Here is a 24299-nt window from a genome sequence, read left to right on the forward strand (position 1 = left end):
AAGGTGTAACAAAACTAAGTGATAATACTTGAGTATGTGTCCTTTATGTAGAGTTCACTGTGAAAGTTCACAGTTTGAAAGAGTAATTTTTTTTTGTGATTTGTCAAACGACCCCTCGTCATGAATTTTTCCATACAAAGGTGATAATAAAAGTTACTCTTGTTATAACCTGTATATCCACCAATAGCGACCTCTCTGATCACTGATCTCATGTCCCCGCGCGCCCCGCTCACCGTTACCAAAGACCTTACCTAAAAATCAAACACTGCGCATTCCCCTCCCATTTTTACCCAGCGATCTTAAACTTGTGTGCGACCTTTAGCATAAAGAACTGTCAAGAAATTGGTGTAATACCCTATCCAATTTTAATTGATCCTTCATCAGCAACAATTTGTATACAATCCAAGATCAACTTTTACTGTAAATGCCCCGATTCCAATACAGTCGCTGACAAGTGTGTCCGACCTTATCACCTTCCAGTAAGGTTCAATATTGCACACGACTGTACATAGCGTATAATTATGTGATACGGAACAGCACAACAAATCATTGAAGCCTAAAATATGATAAGTTTTTTCTTATATTTCATACATTTTTATATGTGCATCACTTGTATATAGTTTCGCATTTGTATAGCGTGAGTGGTGATTGAGATGACAACTGGCTGAAAGTATATAAAATAAAAAGTTATTTCCCTCATCCTAAAGAAAAGTTGCGTTATCGTAACGTTTACGCGCCGCAGATGTAGCAAGATTTTATTCGTGTTTTATCGAATTCCGAGCAAGGCTCGGTCAAATAGCTAGTCATTCATAAAAATTAAAAAGTAAGAGTCGCGCACGAAGGGTTCCACTACAATTAAAGAGCAAAATTAGGCCAAAACTTGTGTTTTTTTTGTATGGGAGCCCCCCTTAGTTTTTATTTTATTTCAATATTATTATTAAATATTTAAATACACGTATAACTAAGGATTTTGTGAAAAATCCAAGTACCCGCCTGTTACCATTATTGATATAGAGCAAAAAGGCCCAAAAAAATTAAGTTTGTTGAATGGGGCTCCCGCTTAAATATTAATTTTGTTTTGTTTGTAGTATTTACTGTTATAGCGGCAACAGATATACACAATCCATGAAAATTTCAACTCTCTAGCTATTACCGTTCTTAAGTTACAGCCTGGAGACATACAGACGGACGGACAACGAAGTCGTAGTAAGAGGGTTCCGTTTTGACCCTTTGGGTACAGAACCCTAAAAAGTAAGACAAAATTAAAGCTGTTTCCAATTTTTTTCCGAGCCGATCCTTGTTTAATCGAGTGTATCCGGTGCGTTTTTGTTGCATTTATGTTATTTCATTAACTTTTATTATTATTGCTCGTACAGTAAACATTTTTCATTTTCTGGCTAGGCCTGCCCAGGGTTTTTAGTTGGGGAGGGGAAGAGGGGATTTTGGGACTAGCTTGAGCGTGTCAGATTAAGCTTGTATAGGCCACGACACGTGTCTAGTTATCATGGTATAGAAATCAGATTTCTCACGTGGTGGGTTAATTTTTTTAAAAATATAATATAGAAATGTCATCGGATCTGACAGATTAAGATAGGGGATGTTTAGTATACCCCAAAGAAACTTCCATATGAAGCACCGACGATTCAAAGGTTAGGATAAGCCTAATTTTAAAATATAAAAAATAAAGCTTCATATTTTCCTAACTAAGCTTCGCAGATATTTTATTTTACACTAAACTAAATGATTTAGTCCTTGTTGTCTAAAATATTTATAATTTACCTAAATAAGCAATTTTCTGAATTTGTTTTCTTTTTCAAAACTTTATGGCTGCAGTTTCTGAACCCACCGCTAAAATAAAAAACGCTCTTATTATTTTTTTATCAGTTTATCCTAATGTAAAAAACCTACCATGACGCTCGAGTGACTACACAAATAGCACCTTCCCCTCCCCTAGTATTACTGTAATGAAAAGATTTCTGAGGCATGCACTATTTTGGCTGTTTACACATTGACGCCGCGAAAAAGCGATAAGCGACATTTTTTTCGGTGTAACTGCCTAATAGTCGTACTGTACTAAGTACTAGAACATTCCATATACAATAGAAGCCAGTTGTCATCTCAGTGTGGATGAGTCTACCTATGTCTCTGCCCCCATAATATAGGCACTCAACTTTAAGATTACTCGGCAAAAAAGGAGGAGTGACGTACAATAACCAATGACTTGTCATTTCTAACCAATAAAGAGCCGTCAGATCACTGATCTACCAGTAGCGTGTCTCCTCGCCCGACCAAAGAGATTTAAAAATAGAACATAACCTTCCATTTTTGCACATTGATCATAAAGTTGTGCGCTGCCTTTGCCTATTTATACGCGCGAACTCCGAGGAAGCGGGTGGCAGTAGATTTTGTATCTTGCGACAGAAACACAACAGGCGTTTGACAGCAGACGTACAATTTTCTTGTTGCATTGCTGTCGCAAGATACGTTATCCTGCGAGGCTAGCTCGCGTAAAAAAAGTAGCCCATTACAAATAAAAATATTTACACAGTGAATAATACAAGGAACGCTTGTCTTTCACACATTGGTATAGTCACAAGGGCGTCGCCAAGATCTAAAGATCAAATGTAGTAAAGATTTATACATTGATATTGATATTAGAATTCTTCTTATTACAATCGTCATCAAGGCAAAGACTTCGAAAGTGTAACGTTTCATGCTCTCGAGTCTCGACTGTACCAGGCGTCCATATTTTTTATCCTCCATAATATTGCCCCATTACTACTAGGGCCAGGCCACAACAATGCGTTGCGGCGTCACATCGTAAAAATCTGCGACGTCGCAGCGCAGCACGCATCGTGGAAATTTGCGATGCGTCAGCGACATTTCCGATGAAATTTTTGCGTTGCGATGCGACGCCGCAACGCAAAAAGTGGCCTGGCCCTTAGTCATAAGCTGGCGATGCCCTTGGTCACATACAAGGATGTCTGATCTCGATATAGGGGCCGTGCAGGAACTGTAGGTGGCAGAACTTGTCTAGTAAACAATAATTCATTCGATATTTAAGATTTGTGGCTGATAAGGCGTCCCCTACATGAGGCGTCGCGTTCCTCGGGCGTGTGAGTGAGAGAACGCCGCGTGCCGCGAGTGCGACGCTTATTATTTATTAGGCGGGTCCACATCAAGCGAGCCGCCTCGGGTGAGGCCCGTCGCGCGTGGCAAGCGAGCAGCCGCGGGCGAGGCATGCTCGCCGAGGGCGAGGCGGACAAGCGTACACAGCAAGGTTGCCCCGCTCGAACAGCCCGAGCCATTGCTCACAAAGACACGATGGCACCGCACGTACGCACAGCCGTGGCAGCTTATGCTTTTATTTTGCTATGCACAACTATAAAAAATAGAAGAATCTCGTCTGTATGATCCTAACAAAGACTCCATTTTTTTAGATCCTTAACAGGAATATTCATTTTGCGGCTGATTTTTCTCCAAGAATCTTCCCTCATCCCTCTGTTAGTGTAATTAGGATCCCTGGCATCCCAAAGCCATACATTTGCGGCGTATAAACTTATTAGTTGTTGACTCTGATCGTTCATTTTTGACCGCGGCACAAACCGAAACATATTGTGACGTCCACACTGCGCGAGGCAAACGACCGAGACACCTTTGAGCATTTCAAAAAACCGACACCGCTCGGCCGCGCGCGCGCTCGCCCGAGCGTGAGCATGCGCCCGCCTCGGGCGAGCAACGTCCACACCAAGCGAGCGTACGGCGCGGCGCTCGCATCGCTCATACGTCCGAGAAACGCGCACACCTAATGTGGTCAGCCTACCACCAGTTCCCAGCATTATTGTTACGCACGTTCCCTATACGCTGCGTAAATATTCTTATTAGTAAGAAACGTCGGTACCTCTATTTTTCTTTGAAAGAACGTCTCCCGACCAAAGTCCCATGACCTATGTATAATTTAATTCCAAAACAAAAAACATGCGCGACGCGACTAAAATGTCATCAATTCAAAAACTCTTTTTAAATAGGAACACTGTTTCTATACAGATATTGCGAATGTTGTGTTTTGTCCTTGTCTATCAAGTGATTCGTCCTACTTAACAGACAGGAACAAAACAATGCTACAACAATTACAACTCATAGTAAAAATTACAGTGTAAACTTATAAAGAAAAACCTCCTTTATTGGCACTTTGGGAATTCATACTACAGAAATTTCTATTGTTGGTATTCTTAGTATTTTGAAACAAAAATCTAAGGTGTCATTAATAGGATGGGGTAGTTTGCCCTACATTTTAAAACAGATATTATTGTCCATTTCGGAGTTCGTCGTAGGAATTGTACTTAGATACACTTTAAATTTTATAATATGTTATTATCCATAAATGTTAACATGGTTACCTTCTTCAAAATCTTTTGCAATATCTTATAAAGAAATATATTTTTTGTTATTAAAAACGTACACCTTTGTAAATTGTTAACTGCTGCCTACACAAAAAAATATTTTGCCAAATTGTTGTATATTATATTGCAAACGTATAGCCTAAAATTATATCTTTAATGGTTTTTAGGAAACAAACTTATGTTTAAATTAATTATAAATTATAACACAAAAGTATACTAAATGTAGTTTTAATTTCTTTTAAATTAAATAGTGACGAAAATAAATTAAAACTGCATTTTAGATATTTTTAAGTACAAAATTGATTATTTATTAAGATTAGAATATTATACATTTTAATGTTAATTTTATATGATTTTTTATAAAAAAAAATTTTATAAGGAGACCAATCAAATTGTTTATGAAATATGAAATCTATTTTTAGTTGGTGTAGGCAGCATCATGATTCATGTATCATAATAAAAATGTGCAATGTCTTAAGTAAGTTGAGTTTGACAAATCAAACAGGTTTTATTTTGTGTGACGATAAAACGTATTTATTTTGCATTTTTTGTTACAATAATCATGTAGACTTATGTAGAATTTATAGACGTTACACATAATAATGAAATCTTAAATCTGCTGTCACAGAATAAAAGGCGTTTAACGCCATCTATTGATGACAAAAATGTAATAAATACAACACCATCTGTTGGCGAACATCATCCAATTAAAAGTTAAGTCTACTGTATTTTTTAACGACTTTCTTACAGTATAGACTGTGTTACGTCTATGCTTTCATTCTCGGTCATTCTTGGTAGTGTTTCACTTTATTTTTCTGATGCAATAGGAGATACTTTGTTTAACTGCCATATTGGCGCAATGCCTCAATGGAGTACCGCCAACTTAAAATTAAACAAGGTACTTGGGGATTCGGAGACGCAGGTAGCTTTCTCAAAAGACGGTCGAGACACCAAAATGTGTGGATGGTACGCACGACTTTAAGATTCCTCGGCAAAACTGGAGGGGACAATAAGCATTTGTTCAATATTATCCTAATAACGTTTGATAACCAATGACGTGTCACCGTCTGATCGCGATCTACCAATAACGACACGTCTGAACATTTGTCGACCAATATCGTGTCCCCGCACGCCCCGCTAACTCCTCACCCTACCAAAGAGACCCAAAATCAAACTCCAGTTTAACCGAGCAATCTTTAAGTTGCGTGCGAATTATAAATATGTACGATTTTATGACATTAATGTAAGACATGAATGTTTTTTCTCAAATATGCACAAACTTGAAGATTTTTGCAGTTACTGTGTCGATGGTTTGTTTTATTTAAACCAAATGTACATAATAAGTGTGATAGAGATGAAACGGTCTCATTTAAAATAAAAATTGTTGTAAGTACTTGTGTTTTATTATTGCGCTTTGGGTCAAAGTTGTACCTTTGTATATGTCGTAGGATGATTTGATAAATCCGTGTTTTCGCGAAATCCCTAGAATTTTCGCGAAAATTCGATTTATCAAATCATCCTACGATGTCGTAGGATGATTTGATAAATCGAATTTTCGCGAAAATTCTAGGGATTTCGCGAAAACACGGATTTATCAAATCATCCTACGACATATACATCAGGTTCAATTCATATGTCCATTTTACAATGGTGACTTTCAATTAATAAAATAATATTATAATTCGATATCCCTAGAGCGAGGTCTGAATTATTGTTAAATATAGATTACAAAATATAATTTATAATCCCACCTCTATAAATGTTAAGTATGTACTTTGTTGCCAAAATAATAAGCATGTTCTTGAAAGATGAGCATAAAACGTAGTGATTGTATTCTCTTTGGATGAGCACAAGTTCTATCCAAAGAGGATTGATATTTTTGAAATATTTTTATCACCTGACAGAATTGTCAAAAGAAGACTCAAAGGAGAGAAAATACGTTTTTGCGAAATATGCGTTTTCTTACAAAATTGCTTTTATTTGGTTTGTGTGTAGCGCTTTCAACATCCAGACCATCTCAGACTGATGATGATGATGGGTGAGTAGGCAAGCATAATATTATACTAAATTATTTTATATTGTATTTTTAAAATTCATAGGACAGGCTATAGGCCCGGCCTAGTGCTGGCTTCAAAGGAACCCCAAATTTTACATGAAATTTGCACATAATATTAATTATTATATATGTACCTATACTTAATTGATAAATCACGTGTTAAACTGGTTAAGTTATACTTATGTATGATGTTAGATGTATGTATATTTGCTCTATTAAACAGTTTTGATAATTGCTCTATTAAACAGTTCATGTAAGATTAAAAAAGCTTTAATAAATTATTTTCACTTAGGTACATATTAATGCTATACAATGTGTAGCTCTGTATGAGATCGAATTAGACCTACCTATGTATGGGCCGACTACCGTTTCTATTTCTTATGAATATTGTAAATGTTTTCACAGGAAAATGGATGAAACTGAATACGAAGAAGATGACGAACGCGCTGACGAGAATATTCGAGAAGAAACCAAGTCTTTGAAGAGCGACGTAAGTATTTTCTTGCATATATTTCTCCTAGTTCTAGGTCAAAAGTATTTTCCATGTAGGTATCTTCTTTAGCTAATATTGGACACGATGAAATGGACCAAGATACATTTATGTTGATGATGTATGTCAGTAATGTATGTGTAATGTGTATTCTGTAATAATAAAAAGGATAAACTGTTTTTAGAATAAACGAAGTTTTGACGATCAGGCTAAAGAAATTGATGATGATGATGACTATACGGAACCAGATTCTGAAGATCCAGCCGTTAAAAGCAACGATAAACAGGTATGTACAATATAACAAAGTGTACAACCAAAGTCTAAATTGTTTCTTCGATTTTGAGCCATTAACATGATATGAAAATTAATAAAATTACATTTTAGCTTCAAGGTGATCAGAAAATAAGTTGCAAAGATGTTTTGAAAGACTATCAAAATGCAGAAACTGCGAAAGAAGAAAGTACTGCACATAAAATGAAATCAAATGTATACAAAAGAACCTCTAAAGAAGAAAGTGAACCAACGCCAGACATGACATTAAAAGAGAAAATATATAGTTACCGAGATCAAAACAGAAATGAATTTGGTGTAAAAGAAGAGACAATACCAAAGAATAGAGAATCGCATGAGTATGCAGGAAAAGTGTCTGATAAGAAATTGGAAAACAACCGTGACACAGATCTCTCTAGTGGACCAGAAAACGTCGGTAAAATTCATCCTAAAAGAGATACAATTGAACCTTCTGACACTAGTGATTCAGGTGATAAAAAGGAGCACAAAGAGTTTTCTAGAAAAGACCTCGAAAATTTGCTTAGTTCTCTATCTAAGTTCTCTATAGAAAAACTTAACATTCTAAAGACGCTCATTAATGATGAAAACGTTGCTAAAAGAGATATAGAAAAGAAATCTAACGCTGCTAAAGCCAAGGTATCTGACGATGGCATTATTGACGTTAGGGATCACCAAGAGAAGTGTCATTCATCTTTACCGAACGACTCAGAAATGCCGCACAGCATACATTCGTTGAACACGGGCTCAACATCGGGTTGTGAAATAAAAATTCCAAATGATATGTGCAATTTAACAAAACTACAAGCTGAGCTATCCGATACAGATACGAACCAGGACAAGACCCAATCAAAGGAAGTTAAATTCATGGACGACACTCTTACTGACATTATGGATATGAATAATGAGAATAACAAAGAAAAGGGTGTGAGTGACTTAGAAAATATAGCCAATTTGGAATCTTTTTATGACTTTTCAGAACACCGCAATAATTATAAAGACAACGAAAATGAAAACATTAACGATTACGCCGAATCCGAAAAAATTGATAGCAAATTACTTAAACGAGATACATCTATGTCTGATGCTTCAATGAAACAACAACAACTTGAAGATTCATTTCCCAAAGCAAATGAAAATAGCGATTTAGATTTGGAACCACTAGTAAGAGTGAAGCGGACAGAAGGACAAAAATATGTGGAAAAAGATTCAAAACAAACTAGCCCAAATAATCAAAATGCTGAAGTTGAAAATAATATTAGTTCAGACTACGATAAAATTTTAAGGGACAATGATAAACTGGCCCTTATTGATAAAGAAATAAGTTCACAGGATGCTGAAGTAGATAGTTTAGAAAACTTAACTGAACTTAAAGATGTCAACAGATACAAAAGAATTCGTCAGGCAGATGAATAGTAATATGATTGACAAAATTCAACTATTTTACATTTATTAAAAGAAATGATTAGACGAAATGTAATTTCAAGTTTGGTGTAGTATATAATAATTGACATTACTTATTGGTTATTAATTAATTATTATTATTTATTGACTATGTTTTAATTTTATATTAATTGAGTAAATAAAGTATTTCACACAATAAAATTTTTGTTTCTTGTCTAGTATATTTTATATTACTGACGTGAATTTACATTATGTTAATTACTTAGGATCATAGAGAAAAATAAACATAGTACATCGTCTACTTAGGATTCATTAACATAATGTAAATTCATGTTGTTTTAGGCCTAATTGGCTTGTTCTACAAATGTTGTTTTAGCCAATAATAATAAGAAGTAACCTCTGTTTAGAACCTTGAGGGCTTGAACAGACGGTTATAAGTTATAACTTATAACTAACTACTAAGTATTATTATTATTATTGTAAGCAAGGAGAATATAAATTACGTAGGTACCTAAGTACTCGGGGAATCAAGTCTGTAGCTGTCATTGACTCCCTGTCAAAAACTTGAATCGCAATTGACAATGAAGTTTCAGATGTGTCCCGTCCTGCGCCTGCGGCCGCACATGCGTCTATCGTCACCATACGAAGTTTCGTGCTATGAGACGATATCATTGGACGATACACGCAGATCGTCCAATGGTATCATCTCAAGCTCGTAGCACTACGCATGTGCGGCCGCAGCATGATAGGGCGATATCGTATTTTGCATACGGTTTACGCTACCACAGAATAGATAATAGTAAGAACAAGACGGCACTTGATGTGAACTGAATATGAAGCATATAACTTCGAACTCATAAAAAGTTGGAGATTATCATTCTAAGCGTTACCAAGAGATTTTCTGATGTATCTGTAATAATCTGTGTCTTTATAAGAGGTCAATTTTATTCTTAAATATTCTAAATACAGTGCGAGCATTTTTCATTTAGCGCCTAGACTAAAAAGATCAATGACCGCTACCGTCTCGTTTCGCCGAGTACAGTATTAAAATTTTGGATGATTGATGGGAAATAATAAAACACGATTTAAATGATAATATAATAATATACTTATTATGGCAATGTTTGACATTTTAACTGATTAGGTAAATAATATAAAATCTGCCAACGATTACATAAAATTATCATTATTTAATCTTTATAAAATATGATGTTAAATTACATTTTTAGACTAGCAAAGTTAGTTTAATTGTTAAATGTCGCAATAAATTCAAGTAATATATTTTGTAACAGTAGCATTAATTATTGCATAATTGAAAATTCTTAAAAGAGATTAGGATTTAGTTACTTTAGCGGTATAAAATTTGTGTTCACGAGAATCACGAGTGTGTTTGAACGGAGTGCGGGACGATTCTATGAGCGTAGCCGGGCAAGTTCCGTGCACGTGGGTGGTGAACTCGCGCTTGTAGCTGGTGCCACCGTCCCCGAGCACGAAGCTAGACGTACTGCCGTGGCGTGCGACGCGCTCAACCCTCTGCACGCTGCTGCTGATCTCGTTCTTATCAGATCTCGAGGAGTTTCCATACGAGCGTGCTTCGGAACGACCGTAGAGTTCACCGCCGACGTGAAGATTATCCCTGACCAATGCGCGTGGCTGCCTCTCCTCGACCAAGGTGGACTGACCGTCTCTTCTCACTTGACGGCGGACGTCCGTATTATCGGTGTGCTGCGATATGAAAGCTATGTTATCGCGCGTCGAGCGATGCATGGAGCTTATGCTTTTCCTGTCGGCGCTCTGCGTCGAATTACTGATGTAGTCTCCGCGCTCGTTCAGATTGGTAATGCTCTTGCGCTGCGCCGCTGCCGTGGAGCTCGTCGAATGGTGAGCTTCGTTAGTAGATTGCACCCCTTTGCGATGAAGAACGACGTTCGTGTTCGACGAGTCTGTTATCAGATCGGAAGTTCTTTTATGGTGCCCGGTCCGTTTTGAGGCATCGACCGTCGATGTAGAGTTACTGCTGTCTCCGCCGTGCATAGCTTTCTGAAATTCGATACTCGTCTTAGTTACGCTGTCGCTCAAGTGGCTCCTGTTCGAACCCTGTCTGACATTTTCATGTTGGACGAAGGCATTCGTGACGCTGGCTACGTTGCTGGAGACTCGTTGATCGGACGATCGGACGTTGTAAGTCGTATTCAAATTTTGATTTGATGTATGATGCGGCGTAGCATTATCCACGTGTGTGACATGTCTGCGCTGCGTGTGGTCAACGTTACGAACGTTTTGAATATCAGAGGAGTGAGTAGATTGATTTATTACTTGTCCCGATTGGTTAACGCTTCCGTGGCTTCGCGACACTATGTTTTCTTGAATTTGGTGGCCACCTTGCCGAACACCATGAGAAACCGTCTGGTTTGATGTTATCTTATGTGTTATATTGTCAGAGCTATGTTTCGATACTCTGCTATCTGACGAAGAGTGTTGAGTAGATCTTGTCATGTTTTCATTTTCTCTTTCGTTGATTATAAACGTAGAGTCTGATACATTACGACCGACTTTATTGTTTTGATATTTTTGCGAGCCTACGTCACTGGACGTATCAGAAAAGGCTGATGAGGGCTTGCGTGGACGACTATCAATTGGTTGGTTCAATGGGCTCTTAATATTCCCATTAACAGGAGTGTTGGAAACTTCAACCTCAACATTCTTAGTAACATTAACCCATTTACCACCTAGCAACTTTTTCTCGGTGACCTGTTTTATGGTTTTTGTTGTGGAACTGGATAGATTTTGAACGGTTTTTGAATCCACCTTTGAAGATATATTCTTATCGTTCGTGTGACGTGATATAGATTTATCCGACAAGTTAATATTTTTCTGATTAACTCCTTTCACATGTGTTACATGATGTACATTTTGTTGATTTTCAGGGTAGCGAGTTTGTGGGCTATCTATTTGACCTTTAGGCGTTTGTTTTGAATAATCAATTCGGTCATGCATATCTTCTTTGATTTGACCGTGGGTATGTATTTTATTCGTAACCGACTCTGTGACTGTCTTATGCGTTGCCATTTGAGAGGTGCTGGTACTTTGATCATATTGTGTATGTGAAATATTTTTATTTTTCATGTAATTTTGTTGCTGGGTATTTGAAGTCACTTCACTTGAATCTTCAAAGCGATTAACTTGATTACTAGGCAAATGTTGGTGTGGTGTATGGCGTTCAGGCGTGCCTTGTCTTATGGGCATGTCTTGCCTTGAGGGTGTGTCTTGCCTTGAGGGTGTTCCTTGCCTTGAAGGCGTATCTTGTGAAAAAGGCGTGCCTTGTCTTGAAGGTGTACCATGTCTTGACGGTCCTACATTAGTTACGTCACTGGACGTATCAGAAAAGGCTGATGAGGGCTTGCGTGGACGACTATTAATTGGTTGGTTCAATGGGCTCTTTATATTCCCAGTAACAGGAGTGTTGGAAACTTCAACCTCAACATTCTTAGTAACACTAACCCATTTACCCCCTATCAACTTTTTCTCGGTGACTTGTTTTATAGTTTTTGTTGTGGAACTGGATAAGTTTTTAACGGTTTTTGAATCCACCTTTGAAGATATTATATTCTTATCGTTCGTGTGACGTGATATAGATTTATCCGACAAGTTGATATTTTCCTGATTAACTCCTGTCACATGTGTTGCATGATGTACATTTTTTTGATTTTCAGGGTAGCGTGTTTGTGGGCTATCTATTTGATCTTTGGGTGTTTGTTTTGAATAATCAATTCGGTCATGCGTATCTTCTTTGATTTGATCGTGGGTATGTATTTTATTCGTAACCGACTCTGTAACTTCCTTATGCGTTGCTATTTGAGAGGTTCTGGTACTTTGATCATATTGTGTATGTGAAATATTTTTATTGTTGATGTAATTTTGTTGCTGGGTATTTGAAGTCACTTCACTTGAATCTTCAAAGCGATTAACTTGGTTACTAGGCAAATGTTGGTGTGGTGTATGGCGATCAGGCGTGCCTTGTCTTATGGGCATGTCTTGCCTTGAGGGCGTGCCTTGCCTTGAAGGCGTATCTTGTGAAAAAGGCGTGCCTTGTCTTGAAGGTGTACTATGTCTTGACGGTCCTCCATTAGTTGGTTTATCTGTAACAACTCCAGTAACCTTCCTGTGCGTTTCATGTTGCGATGTTTTGGTGCTATGATCATAATGTGTATGGGAAACGTCATGTTTTGTGTGAACAGTACTAGAAGAAACATCCGATAGTACAGTATTTGAACCGTCTCTTACAATATTTGTTATAGTTTGTTCAGAATAGCCACCAGGATATTGTTTTACAGGTGATCCGCGTGAAGGAGTATCGTGCACTGGATGACGTACATCTCTTGGTCCAGGACTTGTGCGGTCTACATTTTCTGGTTTTGGCCTGCTGCCATCGGGATAGTCACCTGTTGGGTGAGAGTCTCTAGGAACAAATATATTTTCATCAGGTTTTCCCCATTTTGGTCTTTGACTTTGAGGTTTTTGCCCTTCAGGACCATGTTTCAAATCTTTTGGTCTTGTTGAATTTTGTACATCTTTTGGACGTGGTGACTCTTCAATTGGTCCCTTTCTTTCAATAGTTTCATACCTTGTGACAAACGTCTTATTATTTACATCACTTTCATCAATATTTTTAATAATAGTGTGCGTTTCACCGTTTTGTGTCCTGTCATGAACATTTTTATAAACTTTATCATCTGTTTGATGAGTTATAGACTTACATTGATCTTTATGAATTTTATAATCATCTCTACGAGTGTGGTCTTCAAAGACACCTTCAATTTTCAAATTATCTTCTCTTCGTATAAGTTTCACTCTTTGACCTTTGACTACACGGTATGTGTCTGAAGAGCGAGTATTTTCCATAGTGCCTTCCATTTTAAGATTATCTTCATGCTTTACTATAGCAGTTCTATCATTAGTAATCGCAGTTCTATTATTAGTGACGACGTCATAATCACTCTTTTGCTTCATGTCTATAAATTCACCTTCAATTTTGAGATTGTCTTCCCTTCGTATAATATCAACCCTGTCTAGTTTCTGTTTATGAATATCGGTGTCTCGACTAATAAGAATATTATCAACATGTTTAAATGGTTTGCGTTTCTCAGCTGGTTGCGACGGAACGACTTCTGGCTTATAGAATTTACCATCTGGCTTAAGGTTGTCTTTTGGCTTAACGACTGGAGCTCTCTCACCTTTTGTAGCACCGTAATCATTGCGTACTTGTAAATCAATAAATTCTCCTTCAGTGCGTAAATTATCTTCATGCTTTCGAATAATGACTTTTTCTGTTTTATCGATACGTTTATAATCGTCTCTTGAACGACGAACATCGATGACTCCCTCCATTTTCAAATGATCTTCATGTTTGACTACGTCCATACGTTCCCCTTTAACTACGTTATAGTCGGTTCTTCGAGTTGTATCCATTGGTCCTTCAGGCTTCAGGTTATCTTCTGGTTTCTTAGGCTTTGGCCTTTCCGCTGGTTGCCATTTCGTAGGTGTCGGCTTTTCAAAGTCTCCTTCGGGTCTAAGATTATCTTGAGGTTTCTTTTGAGTTGGTCGTTCAGCTGGTTGCCATCTTTGTTTTTCTGGAGTTTCAAAATCACCTTCTGGCTTCAGATTGTCCTTCGGTTTTTTCGGCGTCTGTTTTTCAGCTGGCTGCCATCCTTTTTCTTTCGGCCTTTCAAAGTCTCCCTCAGGTCTTAAGTTGTCTTCCGGTTTCTTCTGTTCAGGTCTTTCAGCTGGTTGCCAGCGCGTTTTTTCAGGAGTTTCAAAGTGACCTTCAGGTTTAAGATTATCTTTTGGCTTGTGAGGAGTTTGTTTTTCTGCTGGTCTCCATTGTTCTTCCTTTGGTCTCTCAAATTGACCCTCTGGCTGTAGGTTATCTTTGGGTTTCTTCTGTTTAGGACGTTCAGCAGGCCTCCACTCATCCTCTTTTGGTCTCTCAAACTCACCCTCGGGTTTCAAGTTGTCTTTCGGTTTCTTTTGAGTCGGTCGTTCAGCTGGTTGCCACCGCTCCTTTTCTGGGGTTTCAAAGTCACCCTCGGGTCTGAGATTGTCTTGCGGTTTGTGTGGAGTCTGTTTCTCAGCTGGTCTCCATTTATCTTCTTTAGGTCTTTCGAATTCACCTTCTGGTTGTAAGTTATCTCTTGGTTTCTGTTGCGTACGACGTTCAGCAGGCCTCCACTCATCCTCTTTCGGTCGCTCAAATTCACCCTCAGGTTTCAAATTGTCTTTAGGTTTCTTCTGGGTCGGTCGTTCAGCTGGTTGCCACCTCTCCTTTTCTGGGGTTTCGAAGTCACCCTCAGGTCTGAGATTGTCTTGTGGTTTCCGCGGTGTCTGTTTTTCAGCTGGTCTCCATTCATCTTCTTTAGGTCTTTCGAATTCACCTTCTGGTTGTAAGTTATCTCTAGGTTTCTGTTGTGTACGACGTTCAGCTGGCCTCCACTCATCCTCTTTTGGTCTCTCAAACTCACCCTCAGGTTTCAAGTTGTCTTTAGGCTTTTTCTGAGTTGGCCGTTCAGCTGGCTGCCATCGCTCTTTTTCGGGAGTTTCAAAGTCACCTTCTGGTTTGAGATTATCTTTTGGTTTCCGCGGTGTCTGTTTTTCAGCTGGTCTCCATTCATCTTCTTTAGGTCTTTCGAATTCACCTTCTGGTTGTAAGTTATCTCTAGGTTTCTGTTGTGTACGACGTTCAGCGGGCCTCCACTCATCCTCTTTTGGTCGCTCAAATTCACCCTCAGGTTTCAAATTGTCTTTAGGTTTCTTCTGGGTCGGTCGTTCCGCTGGTTGCCACCTCTCCTTTTCTGGGGTTTCAAAGTCACCCTCGGGTCTGAGATTGTCTTGCGGTTTGTGTGGAGTCTGTTTCTCAGCTGGTCTCCATGTATCTTCTTTAGGTCTTTCGAATTCACCTTCTGGTTGTAAGTTATCTCTTGGTTTCTGTTGTGTACGACGTTCAGCAGGCCTCCACTCATCCTCTTTCGGTCGCTCAAATTCACCTTCAGGTTTCAAATTGTCTTTAGGTTTCTTCTGGGTCGGTCGTTCAGCTGGTTGCCACCTCTCCTTTTCTGGGGTTTCGAAGTCACCCTCAGGTCTGAGATTGTCTTGTGGTTTCCGCGGTGTCTGTTTTTCAGCTGGTCTCCATTCATCTTCTTTAGGTCTTTCGAATTCACCTTCTGGTTGTAAGTTATCTCTAGGTTTCTGTTGTGTACGACGTTCAGCTGGCCTCCACTCATCCTCTTTTGGTCTCTCAAACTCACCCTCAGGTTTCAAGTTGTCTTTAGGCTTTTTCTGAGTTGGCCGTTCAGCTGGCTGCCATCGCTCCTTTTCGGGAGTTTCAAAGTCACCTTCTGGTTTGAGATTATCTTTTGGTTTCCGCGGTGTCTGTTTTTCAGCTGGTCTCCATTGATCTTCTTTAGGTCTTTCGAATTCACCTTCTGGTTGTAAGTTATCTCTTGGTTTCTGTTGTGTACGACGTTCAGCAGGCCTCCACTCATCCTCTTTCGGTCGCTCAAATTCACCCTCAGGTTTCAAATTGTCTTTAGGTTTCTTCTGGGTCGGTCGTTCAGCTGGTTGCCACCTCTCCTTTTCTGGGGTTTCGAAGTCACCCTCAGGTCTGAGATTGTCTTGCGGTTTGTGTGGAGTCTGTTTCTCAGCTGGTCTCCATTTATCTTCTTTAGGTCTTTCGAATTCACCTTCTGGTTGTAAGTTATCTCTTGGTTTCTGTTGTGTACGACGTTCAGCAGGCCTCCACTCATCCTCTTTCGGTCGCTCAAATTCACCCTCAGGTTTCAAATTGTCTTTAGGTTTCTTCTGGGTCGGTCGTTCAGCTGGTTGCCACCTCTCCTTTTCTGGGGTTTCGAAGTCACCCTCAGGTCTGAGATTGTCTTGTGGTTTAAGCGGTGTCTGTTTTTCAGCTGGTCTCCATTCATCTTCTTTAGGTCTTTCGAATTCACCTTCTGGTTGTAAGTTATCTCTAGGTTTCTGTTGTGTACGACGTTCAGCTGGCCTCCACTCATCCTCTTTTGGTCTCTCAAACTCACCCTCAGGTTTTAAGTTGTCTTTAGGCTTTTTCTGAGTTGGCCGTTCAGCTGGCTGCCATCGCTCCTTTTCGGGAGTTTCAAAGTCACCTTCTGGTTTGAGATTATCTTTTGGTTTCCGCGGTGTCTGTTTTTCAGCTGGTCTCCATTCATCTTCTTTAGGTCTTTCGAATTCACCTTCTGGTTGTAAGTTATCTCTAGGTTTCTGTTGTGTACGACGTTCAGCTGGCCTCCACTCATCCTCTTTAGGTCGCTCAAATTCACCCTCAGGTTTCAAATTGTCTTTAGGTTTCTTCTGGGTCGGTCGTTCCGCTGGTTGCCACCGCTCCTTTTCTGGGGTTTCAAAGTCACCTTCTGGTTTGAGATTATCTTTTGGTTTCCGCGGTGTCTGTTTTTCAGCTGGTCTCCATTCATCTTCTTTAGGTCTTTCGAATTCACCTTCTGGTTGTAAGTTATCTCTAGGTTTCTGTTGTGTACGACGTTCAGCGGGCCTCCACTCACCCTCTTTTGGTCGCTCAAATTCACCCTCAGGTTTCAAATTGTCTTTAGGTTTCTTCTGGGTCGGTCGTTCTGCTGGTTGCCACCTCTCCTTTTCTGGGGTTTCAAAGTCACCCTCGGGTCTGAGATTGTCTTGCGGTTTGTGTGGAGTCTGTTTCTCAGCTGGTCTCCATTTATCTTCTTTAGGTCTTTCGAATTCACCTTCTGGTTGTAAGTTATCTCTTGGTTTCTGTTGTGTACGACGTTCAGCAGGCCTCCACTCATCCTCTTTCGGTCGCTCAAATTCACCCTCAGGTTTCAAATTGTCTTTAGGTTTCTTCTGGGTCGGTCGTTCAGCTGGTTGCCACCTCTCCTTTTCTGGGGTTTCGAAGTCACCCTCAGGTCTGAGATTATCTTGTGGTTTGCGTGGAGTCTGTTTCTCAGCTGGTCTCCATTCTTCTTCTTTAGGTCTTTCGAATTCACCTTCTGGTTGTAGGTTATCCTTAGGTTTCTTTTGTTTAGGTCGCTCGGCAGGTCTCCACTCATCCTCTTTTGGTCGCTCAAATTCACCCTCAGGTTTCAAATTGTCTTTCGGTTTCTTCTGAGTCGGTCGTTCAGCTGGTTGCCACCGCTCCTTTTCCGGGGTTTCAAAGTCACCCTCGGGTCTGAGATTGTCTTGTGGTTTGTGTGGAGTCTGTTTCTCAGCTGGTCTCCATTCATCTTCTTTAGGTCTTTCGAATTCACCTTCTGGTTGTAAGTTATCTCTAGGTTTATGTTGTGTACGACGTTCAGCAGGCCTCCACTCATCCTCTTTCGGTCGCTCAAATTCACCCTCAGGTTTTAAATTGTCTTTAGGTTTCTTCTGAGTCGGTCGTTCAGCTGGTTGCCATCGCTCTTTTTCTGGAGTTTCAAAGTCACCTTCAGTCTTAAGATTGTCTTTTGGTTTTATTGGTTTTTGTTTTTCAGCAGGAGACCATTCCTCTTGTTTCGGTTTTTCAAAATCTCCTTCTGGCTTAAGATTATCTTTAGGTTTCTTCATTTCTGGTCGTTTAATTTGCCTATGTTCATACGTTTGATATTCCTCTTGAGTTGTGGTAAGTGTTTCTATTTCTTCTGTCGAGTGAATATTTTCGAAATCTTCCTTTGTCCATGTTCTTCGTCTTTGTGGACGCTCAACCAATGTATTTTTCTGTGTATAGTCATTTTGGTTTGAAGTAACAAACTCGATTTCTCCTTCCTGTATTATGTTATCCATTTTGCGAGTAGCAAGAGTCGTTCTTTCGACTGTATCAGAATAATCGATGAATTCAGAGTGGCTTGTCGTCTCAGTCATCATGTCGCCTTCCACCTTTGTCCATGTATTTCTTCGCACTGGTTTTGGCCTTTCCGTAGGTTTTACAACATACTCTGTACGAGAAGTGGTTGTATCTGTAATGTAAAAACACAGTGTTTATTTTTGGTGCAAGGAAGTAAAAGAGGTAAGAATCTTAAAATACTTTAAACGTTGTAATTCTTTTCTGGTTCGAAATTAAAATATTTGTCATCCTTTAATAATTTAATTTCATTTTAAGTGCATGTAGACTTTGAACTGAACAAAGCACAGTATCACAATAATAATTGTAATACTGTGGTTCTAAGTATAAAAGTAAAAGCATTTGTGCATATATAAGTGGGAGAGCCATGCTTCGGCACGAATGGGCCGGCTCGACCGGAGAAATACCACGTTCTCACAGAAAACCGGCGTGAAACAGTGCTTGCGCTGTATTTCGCCGAGTGAGTGAGTTTACCGGAGGCCCAATTCCCTTCCCTATCCTCCCCTTTTCCCTTCCCTTCCCATCCCTACCCTCCCCTATTATCCTATTCCCTCTTAAAAGGCCGGCAACGCACCTGCAGCTCTTCTGATGCTGCGAGTGTCCATGGGCGACGGAAGTTGCTTTCCATCAGGTGAACCGTTTGCTCGTTTGCCCCCTTATTTCATAAAAAAAAATGCAGTATTTTCACTAAAATATGTTGAAAAATTAATAAAAAAAACAACATTTTAGTACCGCAAATTTTTTCTTTGTATTTTTGTTTGAAAAATTCGAAAAAAGAATGCAGCAATGTACTATCACAAGAGTTTTTCTTTTAGTATATATGGTATCATCCCAATTTGATATTATATTCACAAAAGTGGTGATCTGATGAAGGATCCATAAGTAATCGAGGGAACTCCTCAAAACTTATAGGGAAACATGTGGTGACTTCGGTTTCGTGAGAAGTATTCTAAGCATATGCTACTAACAAGTAAGATTTTGCACCGAGATATACCTGGTATACCGTGGTTCGGAAGGTGCTGAGAGAACTCCTGATTCTTTATAGATACAAGTTTGGGAGTTTCGGCGTTATTTTAAGAACAGAAAGCATATGCTACTATGCAAATTAAATTCATCATCATCATCATCATCATCACTACCATATTATACCATTTCATAGTCTTTTAGATCGAGACTCGAGTTTGTCAAGCGATAATTAAAAAAAATCTATACCTACCTAATATTATAAACCTGAAGAGTATGTTTGCTTGAACGCGTCAATCTCAGGAACTACAGGTCCGATTTAAAAACTTATCTCAGTGTTAGATAGATCATTTATCGAGTAAGACTATAGGCTATATTATATTATCACGCTAAGACTAATACGACCGAAGAAACTCAGGAAAATGTGGGAAAAACGGGGGAAATATTTTTTATGAGAAAATGTACCGTTTCTGTAAAATTCCTAATTCACGCGGGCGAAGCCGCGCGGGATATCTAGTAATATATATTATTATTAATTACCTGTGAAATCTCCCTCCATTATAAGATTATCTTCTCGCCGTATTACTTCAGCCCTTTCACCAATCACAACAGTATAATCTTGTGTGATTGTTCGTTCAGTGGTGAATTCTCCCTCCGGCCTCAGGTTATCTTCAGGACGTTTTACTGGTGCTCTTTCACCTGGACGCCAATCTTCTGGCTTTCTTTTTTCGAATTCGCCTTCAGGTTTCAGATTGTCTTCGGGTTTGGTTTGTTTTGGTCTTTCGGCTGGTTGCCATTTTGGCTTCTCTGGAGTCTCAAACTCTCCTTCAGGGCGGAGATTATCAACCGGGCGACGGGTCGGTGCCCTGTCACCAGGGCGCCATTCCTCTGGTCTTCTCTTTTCGAAATCTCCTTCTGGCTTTAAGTTGTCTTCGGGTCTCTTCTGCTCCCGCTTTTCTGCTGGCCTCCAAGTGGTCTTCTCAGGAGTCTCGAATTCACCTTCGGGACGTAAATTATCTTCGGGACGGCGAGTTGGAGCCCTGTCACCAGGTTGCCATTCTTCGGGTCGGCGCTTTTCAAAGTCACCTTCAGGCTTAAGATTATCTTCCGGCTTACGAACCGGTGCTCTCTCACCTGGACGCCAATCCTCCGGTTGACGTCTCTCAAAATCACCCTCCGGTTTTAGGTTGTCCTCTGGTCTCTTTTGCTTCGGTCGTTCAGCTGGTTTCCACTGCTGCTTTTCGGGTGTCACAAACTCGCCTTCTGGGTATAAATTGTCTTCAGGACGACGAGTCGGTGCCCTATCACCCGGACGCCATTCTTCAGGTCGCCGTTTCTCGAATTCACCTTCCGGTTTCAAATTGTCTTGGGGCTTTCGAACGGGTTCCCTGTCTCCAGGTTTCCATTCTTCTGGTCTCCTCTTTTCAAAATCACCTTCCGGCCGAAGATTGTCTTCAGGTTTACGCACTGGAGCTCTCTCACCGGGGCGCCAATCCTCTGGCTGGCGCTGGTAAAAGTCACCTTCGGGCTTAAGATTATCTTCTGGTCTCTTTTGCTTCGGTCTTTCGGCCGGCTTCCAGGCTTGTTTTTCAGGGGTAACAAATTCGCCTTCAGGATGTAAGTTGTCCTCGGGGCGACGAGTCGGAGCTCTGTCACCCGGACGCCACTCCTCCGGTCTACGCCTCTCGAAATCACCCTCAGGTTTCAAATTGTCTTCGGGTCTCTTTTGTTCGCGTCTTTCAGCTGGCTTCCACGGTTTTTTCTCGGGAGTCTCAAAGTCACCTTCGGGATACAAGTTATCTTGCGGGCGTCGAGTCGGCGCTCTGTCACCGGGACGCCAATCCTCGGGTTGACGTTTCTCGAAGTCTCCCTCGGGTTTGAGGTTGTCCTCCGGTCTCTTCTGTTTCGGTCTCTCGGCCGGTTGCCACTGCTGTTTCTCTGGGGTGGTGAATTCTCCCTCGGGGCGTAGGTTGTCTTCGGGGCGCCGAGTGGGAGCTCTGTCGCCGGGGCGCCACTCCTCGGGGCGTCGTTTTTCGAAGTCGCCCTCCGGTTTCAGATTGTCCTCGGGTTTCGTGGGCTTGGGCCGCTCGGCGGGTTGCCAATGTGGTTTCTCTGGCTGCTGGAAGTCTCCCTCGAGGCGCAGGTGGTCCTCATGGTGGACGGCGGTGGTGCGGCTGACGTGCTTCTCATCGTAGTCCTGTTGGTACGCGGAGACCACGGTCGTGCGCTCCACATCGAACAATGGCTCCGGGACATCGTTGTGTGGGCAGCGGTGACGCCTGTAACATCGAAATGTCAAATCAGTACATTGAACCCACTTTATAATATGATCAGACTGTGTATTATGCCTATTTTTAGAGCTACTAATGGGGACGATTGATCGAAAACTAATTATTGTCGTCAGCCATCACGTCTTTATAACTTTCTAAGTCTGAGTTAAATAAAGATCGCTATATTTATATCACATTTGAACAGATCTAAACAGAGGTTCCAAAATTTATACTGCCTAACTTTATCAACACTTTATGTATATAAAGTATAAACTATAAAATTAAGTACTGTCCACCCAAATTTTACATTTCGTGAAATCTAAAATTCTATGAATATATTCTTTTCTCGCAAATACAGACTATATCGGTAAAGTGAAAAAACCGTCCAAGTGCGAGTCGGACTCGCCCATGAAGGGTTCCGCAGCAGCAATAAGGTTTATTTCTATGAAATTCAAAGGTTTTTGATTTATTTTTATATTTCAGTTGATTTGATTAAAGTTAAATTAAGGTTTACCATTTATGACGTATGAAAAAAACTACTTGCTAGATCTCGTTCAAACTAATTTTCGTTGGTAGTTTTTATAGTAATGTACATCATATATTTTTTTTAGAATTATCATACCCCTACTTTAGAAGTTAGAGGGGGGGGACACACATTTTGCCGCTTTGGAAGAGTCTCTCTCGCAAACTATTCAGGATAGAAAATATGATGCTAGAAACCTCAATATGATTTTTGAAGACCTATCCATAGATACCCCACACGCATAGGTTAGATGAAAAAAAAAATTTGTTTCAGTTGTACCTATGGGGACCCCTAAAATTTTTAATAATTTTTCCATTTTTGTATCAAAATCTTAATGCGGTTCATAGACTACATCTACTTACCAAGTTTCAATCGTATATCCCTTATAGTTTTGGATAAAAATGGCTGTGACATACGGACGGACAGACAGACAGACAGACATGCCGAATCTATAAGGGTTCCGTTTTTTGCCATTTGGCTACGGAACCCTAAAAACTGAAAAGAACCAGAAAAAATATTCAACCTTTTCAAGCGATAAGGGTGAAGGTATAGAGGGAATCTTCTGGGGGCTGGCAGAGGAGGCAGCATCAGAGGTACTGCCATAACACGATATCATCGCGAAATTTTCACCACCTTTGTAACTTTTACACTTTTTCACTCAACACCCCCAAAAAGTTTTCACTCTTTTTTTTGGTTACACGCGTAATTTTAACCAAAACTTCTTTCTTAGACTAAATTACATTAGCAATTGAAGTCCAATTAATTTTTATCAACAGCTCTACAATTTTTTAAATTTTCAACACCCAAGCGACTGCTAAGCCAGCGAAACCAACACTGCCGTAAGTAACGCAGGCGCCCTGTTTCTGTAATCTTATAAGTTATAACCATTTTTAATGGCACATATGACATACTACATGGAAAGATTTTTAACAAGAAAAAAATGTCGAAGGCCAGCTTAACCCCACAAGAGCCTATTCTAAAATGATGTTGAAGGTATACCTTGTCCTTGAGTTATTTACAGAAGCCTAGCGATAGACACCTGACCTACCTGAAGTTGCCATGGCGACGGTAAACAAACCTTGTATGTTCAGAGATAAGTATGAAATCTGATACCTGTAAATTCCTTCACGCTTGTGGATTATGGATCTTTAAGCGATTTTACGGCTGTGTAAGTTAAGTAATCAATAAAACAGATATCTCTGATATCTGTTTTATTGATTACTTAACTTTAATGATGAGTTTGAAAGGACCATATTGGGTTTATGTCAAATTCTTCATTAACTTGATGGTAAATAATAATTAATTAATGTTTCTTATTCAATGTGCCGGTTGGCAGCGGACGACATGAAGCGGCAGCAGACGACCGCGACGTGTCGTCGCGACGCTACTGTTTCTATGTATTTCTATGAAAGTGTCGCTAGCTTCGTGTCGCTAGCCAGTGTGTCGCGACGACACGTCATCTGCTGCCTCTTCGTGTAGCCGGCTTCGAACTTCTAACAAAGAAAATTAATTAAGACTCGACTGTAAGGGCTCATTAAGCGTCCGTTAAAGTGTCTCAGTTTTTTTTTAATAATTTAAACCGAATTCAGAGACATGAAGCTAAGGGATAAACAAACAAAGAGCACGTTGAGCGTAGGCGGTCCCGATATAGCTGTGACTCAAACACTTATCCTTTAACTGAAGCCGTTCAGAAATTGGCCAGCTTGAGATTATGACACGAACGGTGAAGTGCAGACGAGTTTTGTTGGTAAGCAATTGCCTGCAATGTTGCTGGCATCATCAAGTTTATGTGGAGCTTTTGCTCTCAGCTCTATACAGTAACACGTTGGAACCGTACATTTTCCTGCAGTAAAAAGTAGCTAACAGCATCCCCGTGGTCTACTCGACAGGACTACATCCATGGCGTACTCTACATCTGATGGAATATCAACATTGGTAGGTTTGGTAGTAAATAGTGCAACATAAACTTTACATATTTTATATTTAAATATATTTTCATCTAAAACAGCTAGTTTTACCTAGCTAGTAGAC

At 39.9% G+C, this 24299-nt stretch overlaps 2 protein-coding genes across 11 annotated transcripts in view; one reads left to right on the top strand and one right to left on the bottom strand.

The window, feature by feature from the left end:
* The first annotated feature begins 6343 nt into the window (after window positions 1-6343).
* LOC121737331 (uncharacterized protein DDB_G0283697-like) lies at window positions 6344-8718 on the top strand. The gene is made up of 4 exons (XM_042128986.1): window positions 6344-6441; window positions 6865-6949; window positions 7134-7235; window positions 7334-8718. The coding sequence occupies exons 1-4, from the start codon at window positions 6356-6358 to the stop codon at window positions 8651-8653; spliced, it is 1593 nt and encodes a 530-aa protein (XP_041984920.1). The 5' UTR covers window positions 6344-6355; the 3' UTR covers window positions 8654-8718.
* A 1012-nt stretch (window positions 8719-9730) lies between these two features.
* LOC121737329 (titin) overlaps window positions 9731-24299 on the bottom strand; it is a 35829-nt gene continuing 21260 nt past the window's right edge. Inside the window, exons 3-5 of one of the 10 annotated variants that reach the window (XM_042128975.1) lie at window positions 20997-21754; window positions 20016-20561; window positions 9731-18627 (exon numbers count right to left, since the gene is read on the bottom strand). In XM_042128975.1, the coding sequence (XP_041984909.1) occupies window positions 9974-18627; window positions 20016-20561; window positions 20997-21754 (9958 nt within the window). In that variant the 3' untranslated portion in view covers window positions 9731-9973. Of the gene's footprint in view, window positions 18628-20015; window positions 21755-22791; window positions 22887-24299 lie in introns of those variants that run through there. The other 9 variants (XM_042128972.1, XM_042128971.1, XM_042128970.1 and 6 more) reach the window with 9 other exon arrangements.

This window comes from Aricia agestis, chromosome 20, assembly GCF_905147365.1.
Source record: "Aricia agestis chromosome 20, ilAriAges1.1, whole genome shotgun sequence".
Lineage (NCBI taxonomy): Eukaryota > Metazoa > Arthropoda > Insecta > Lepidoptera > Lycaenidae > Aricia > Aricia agestis.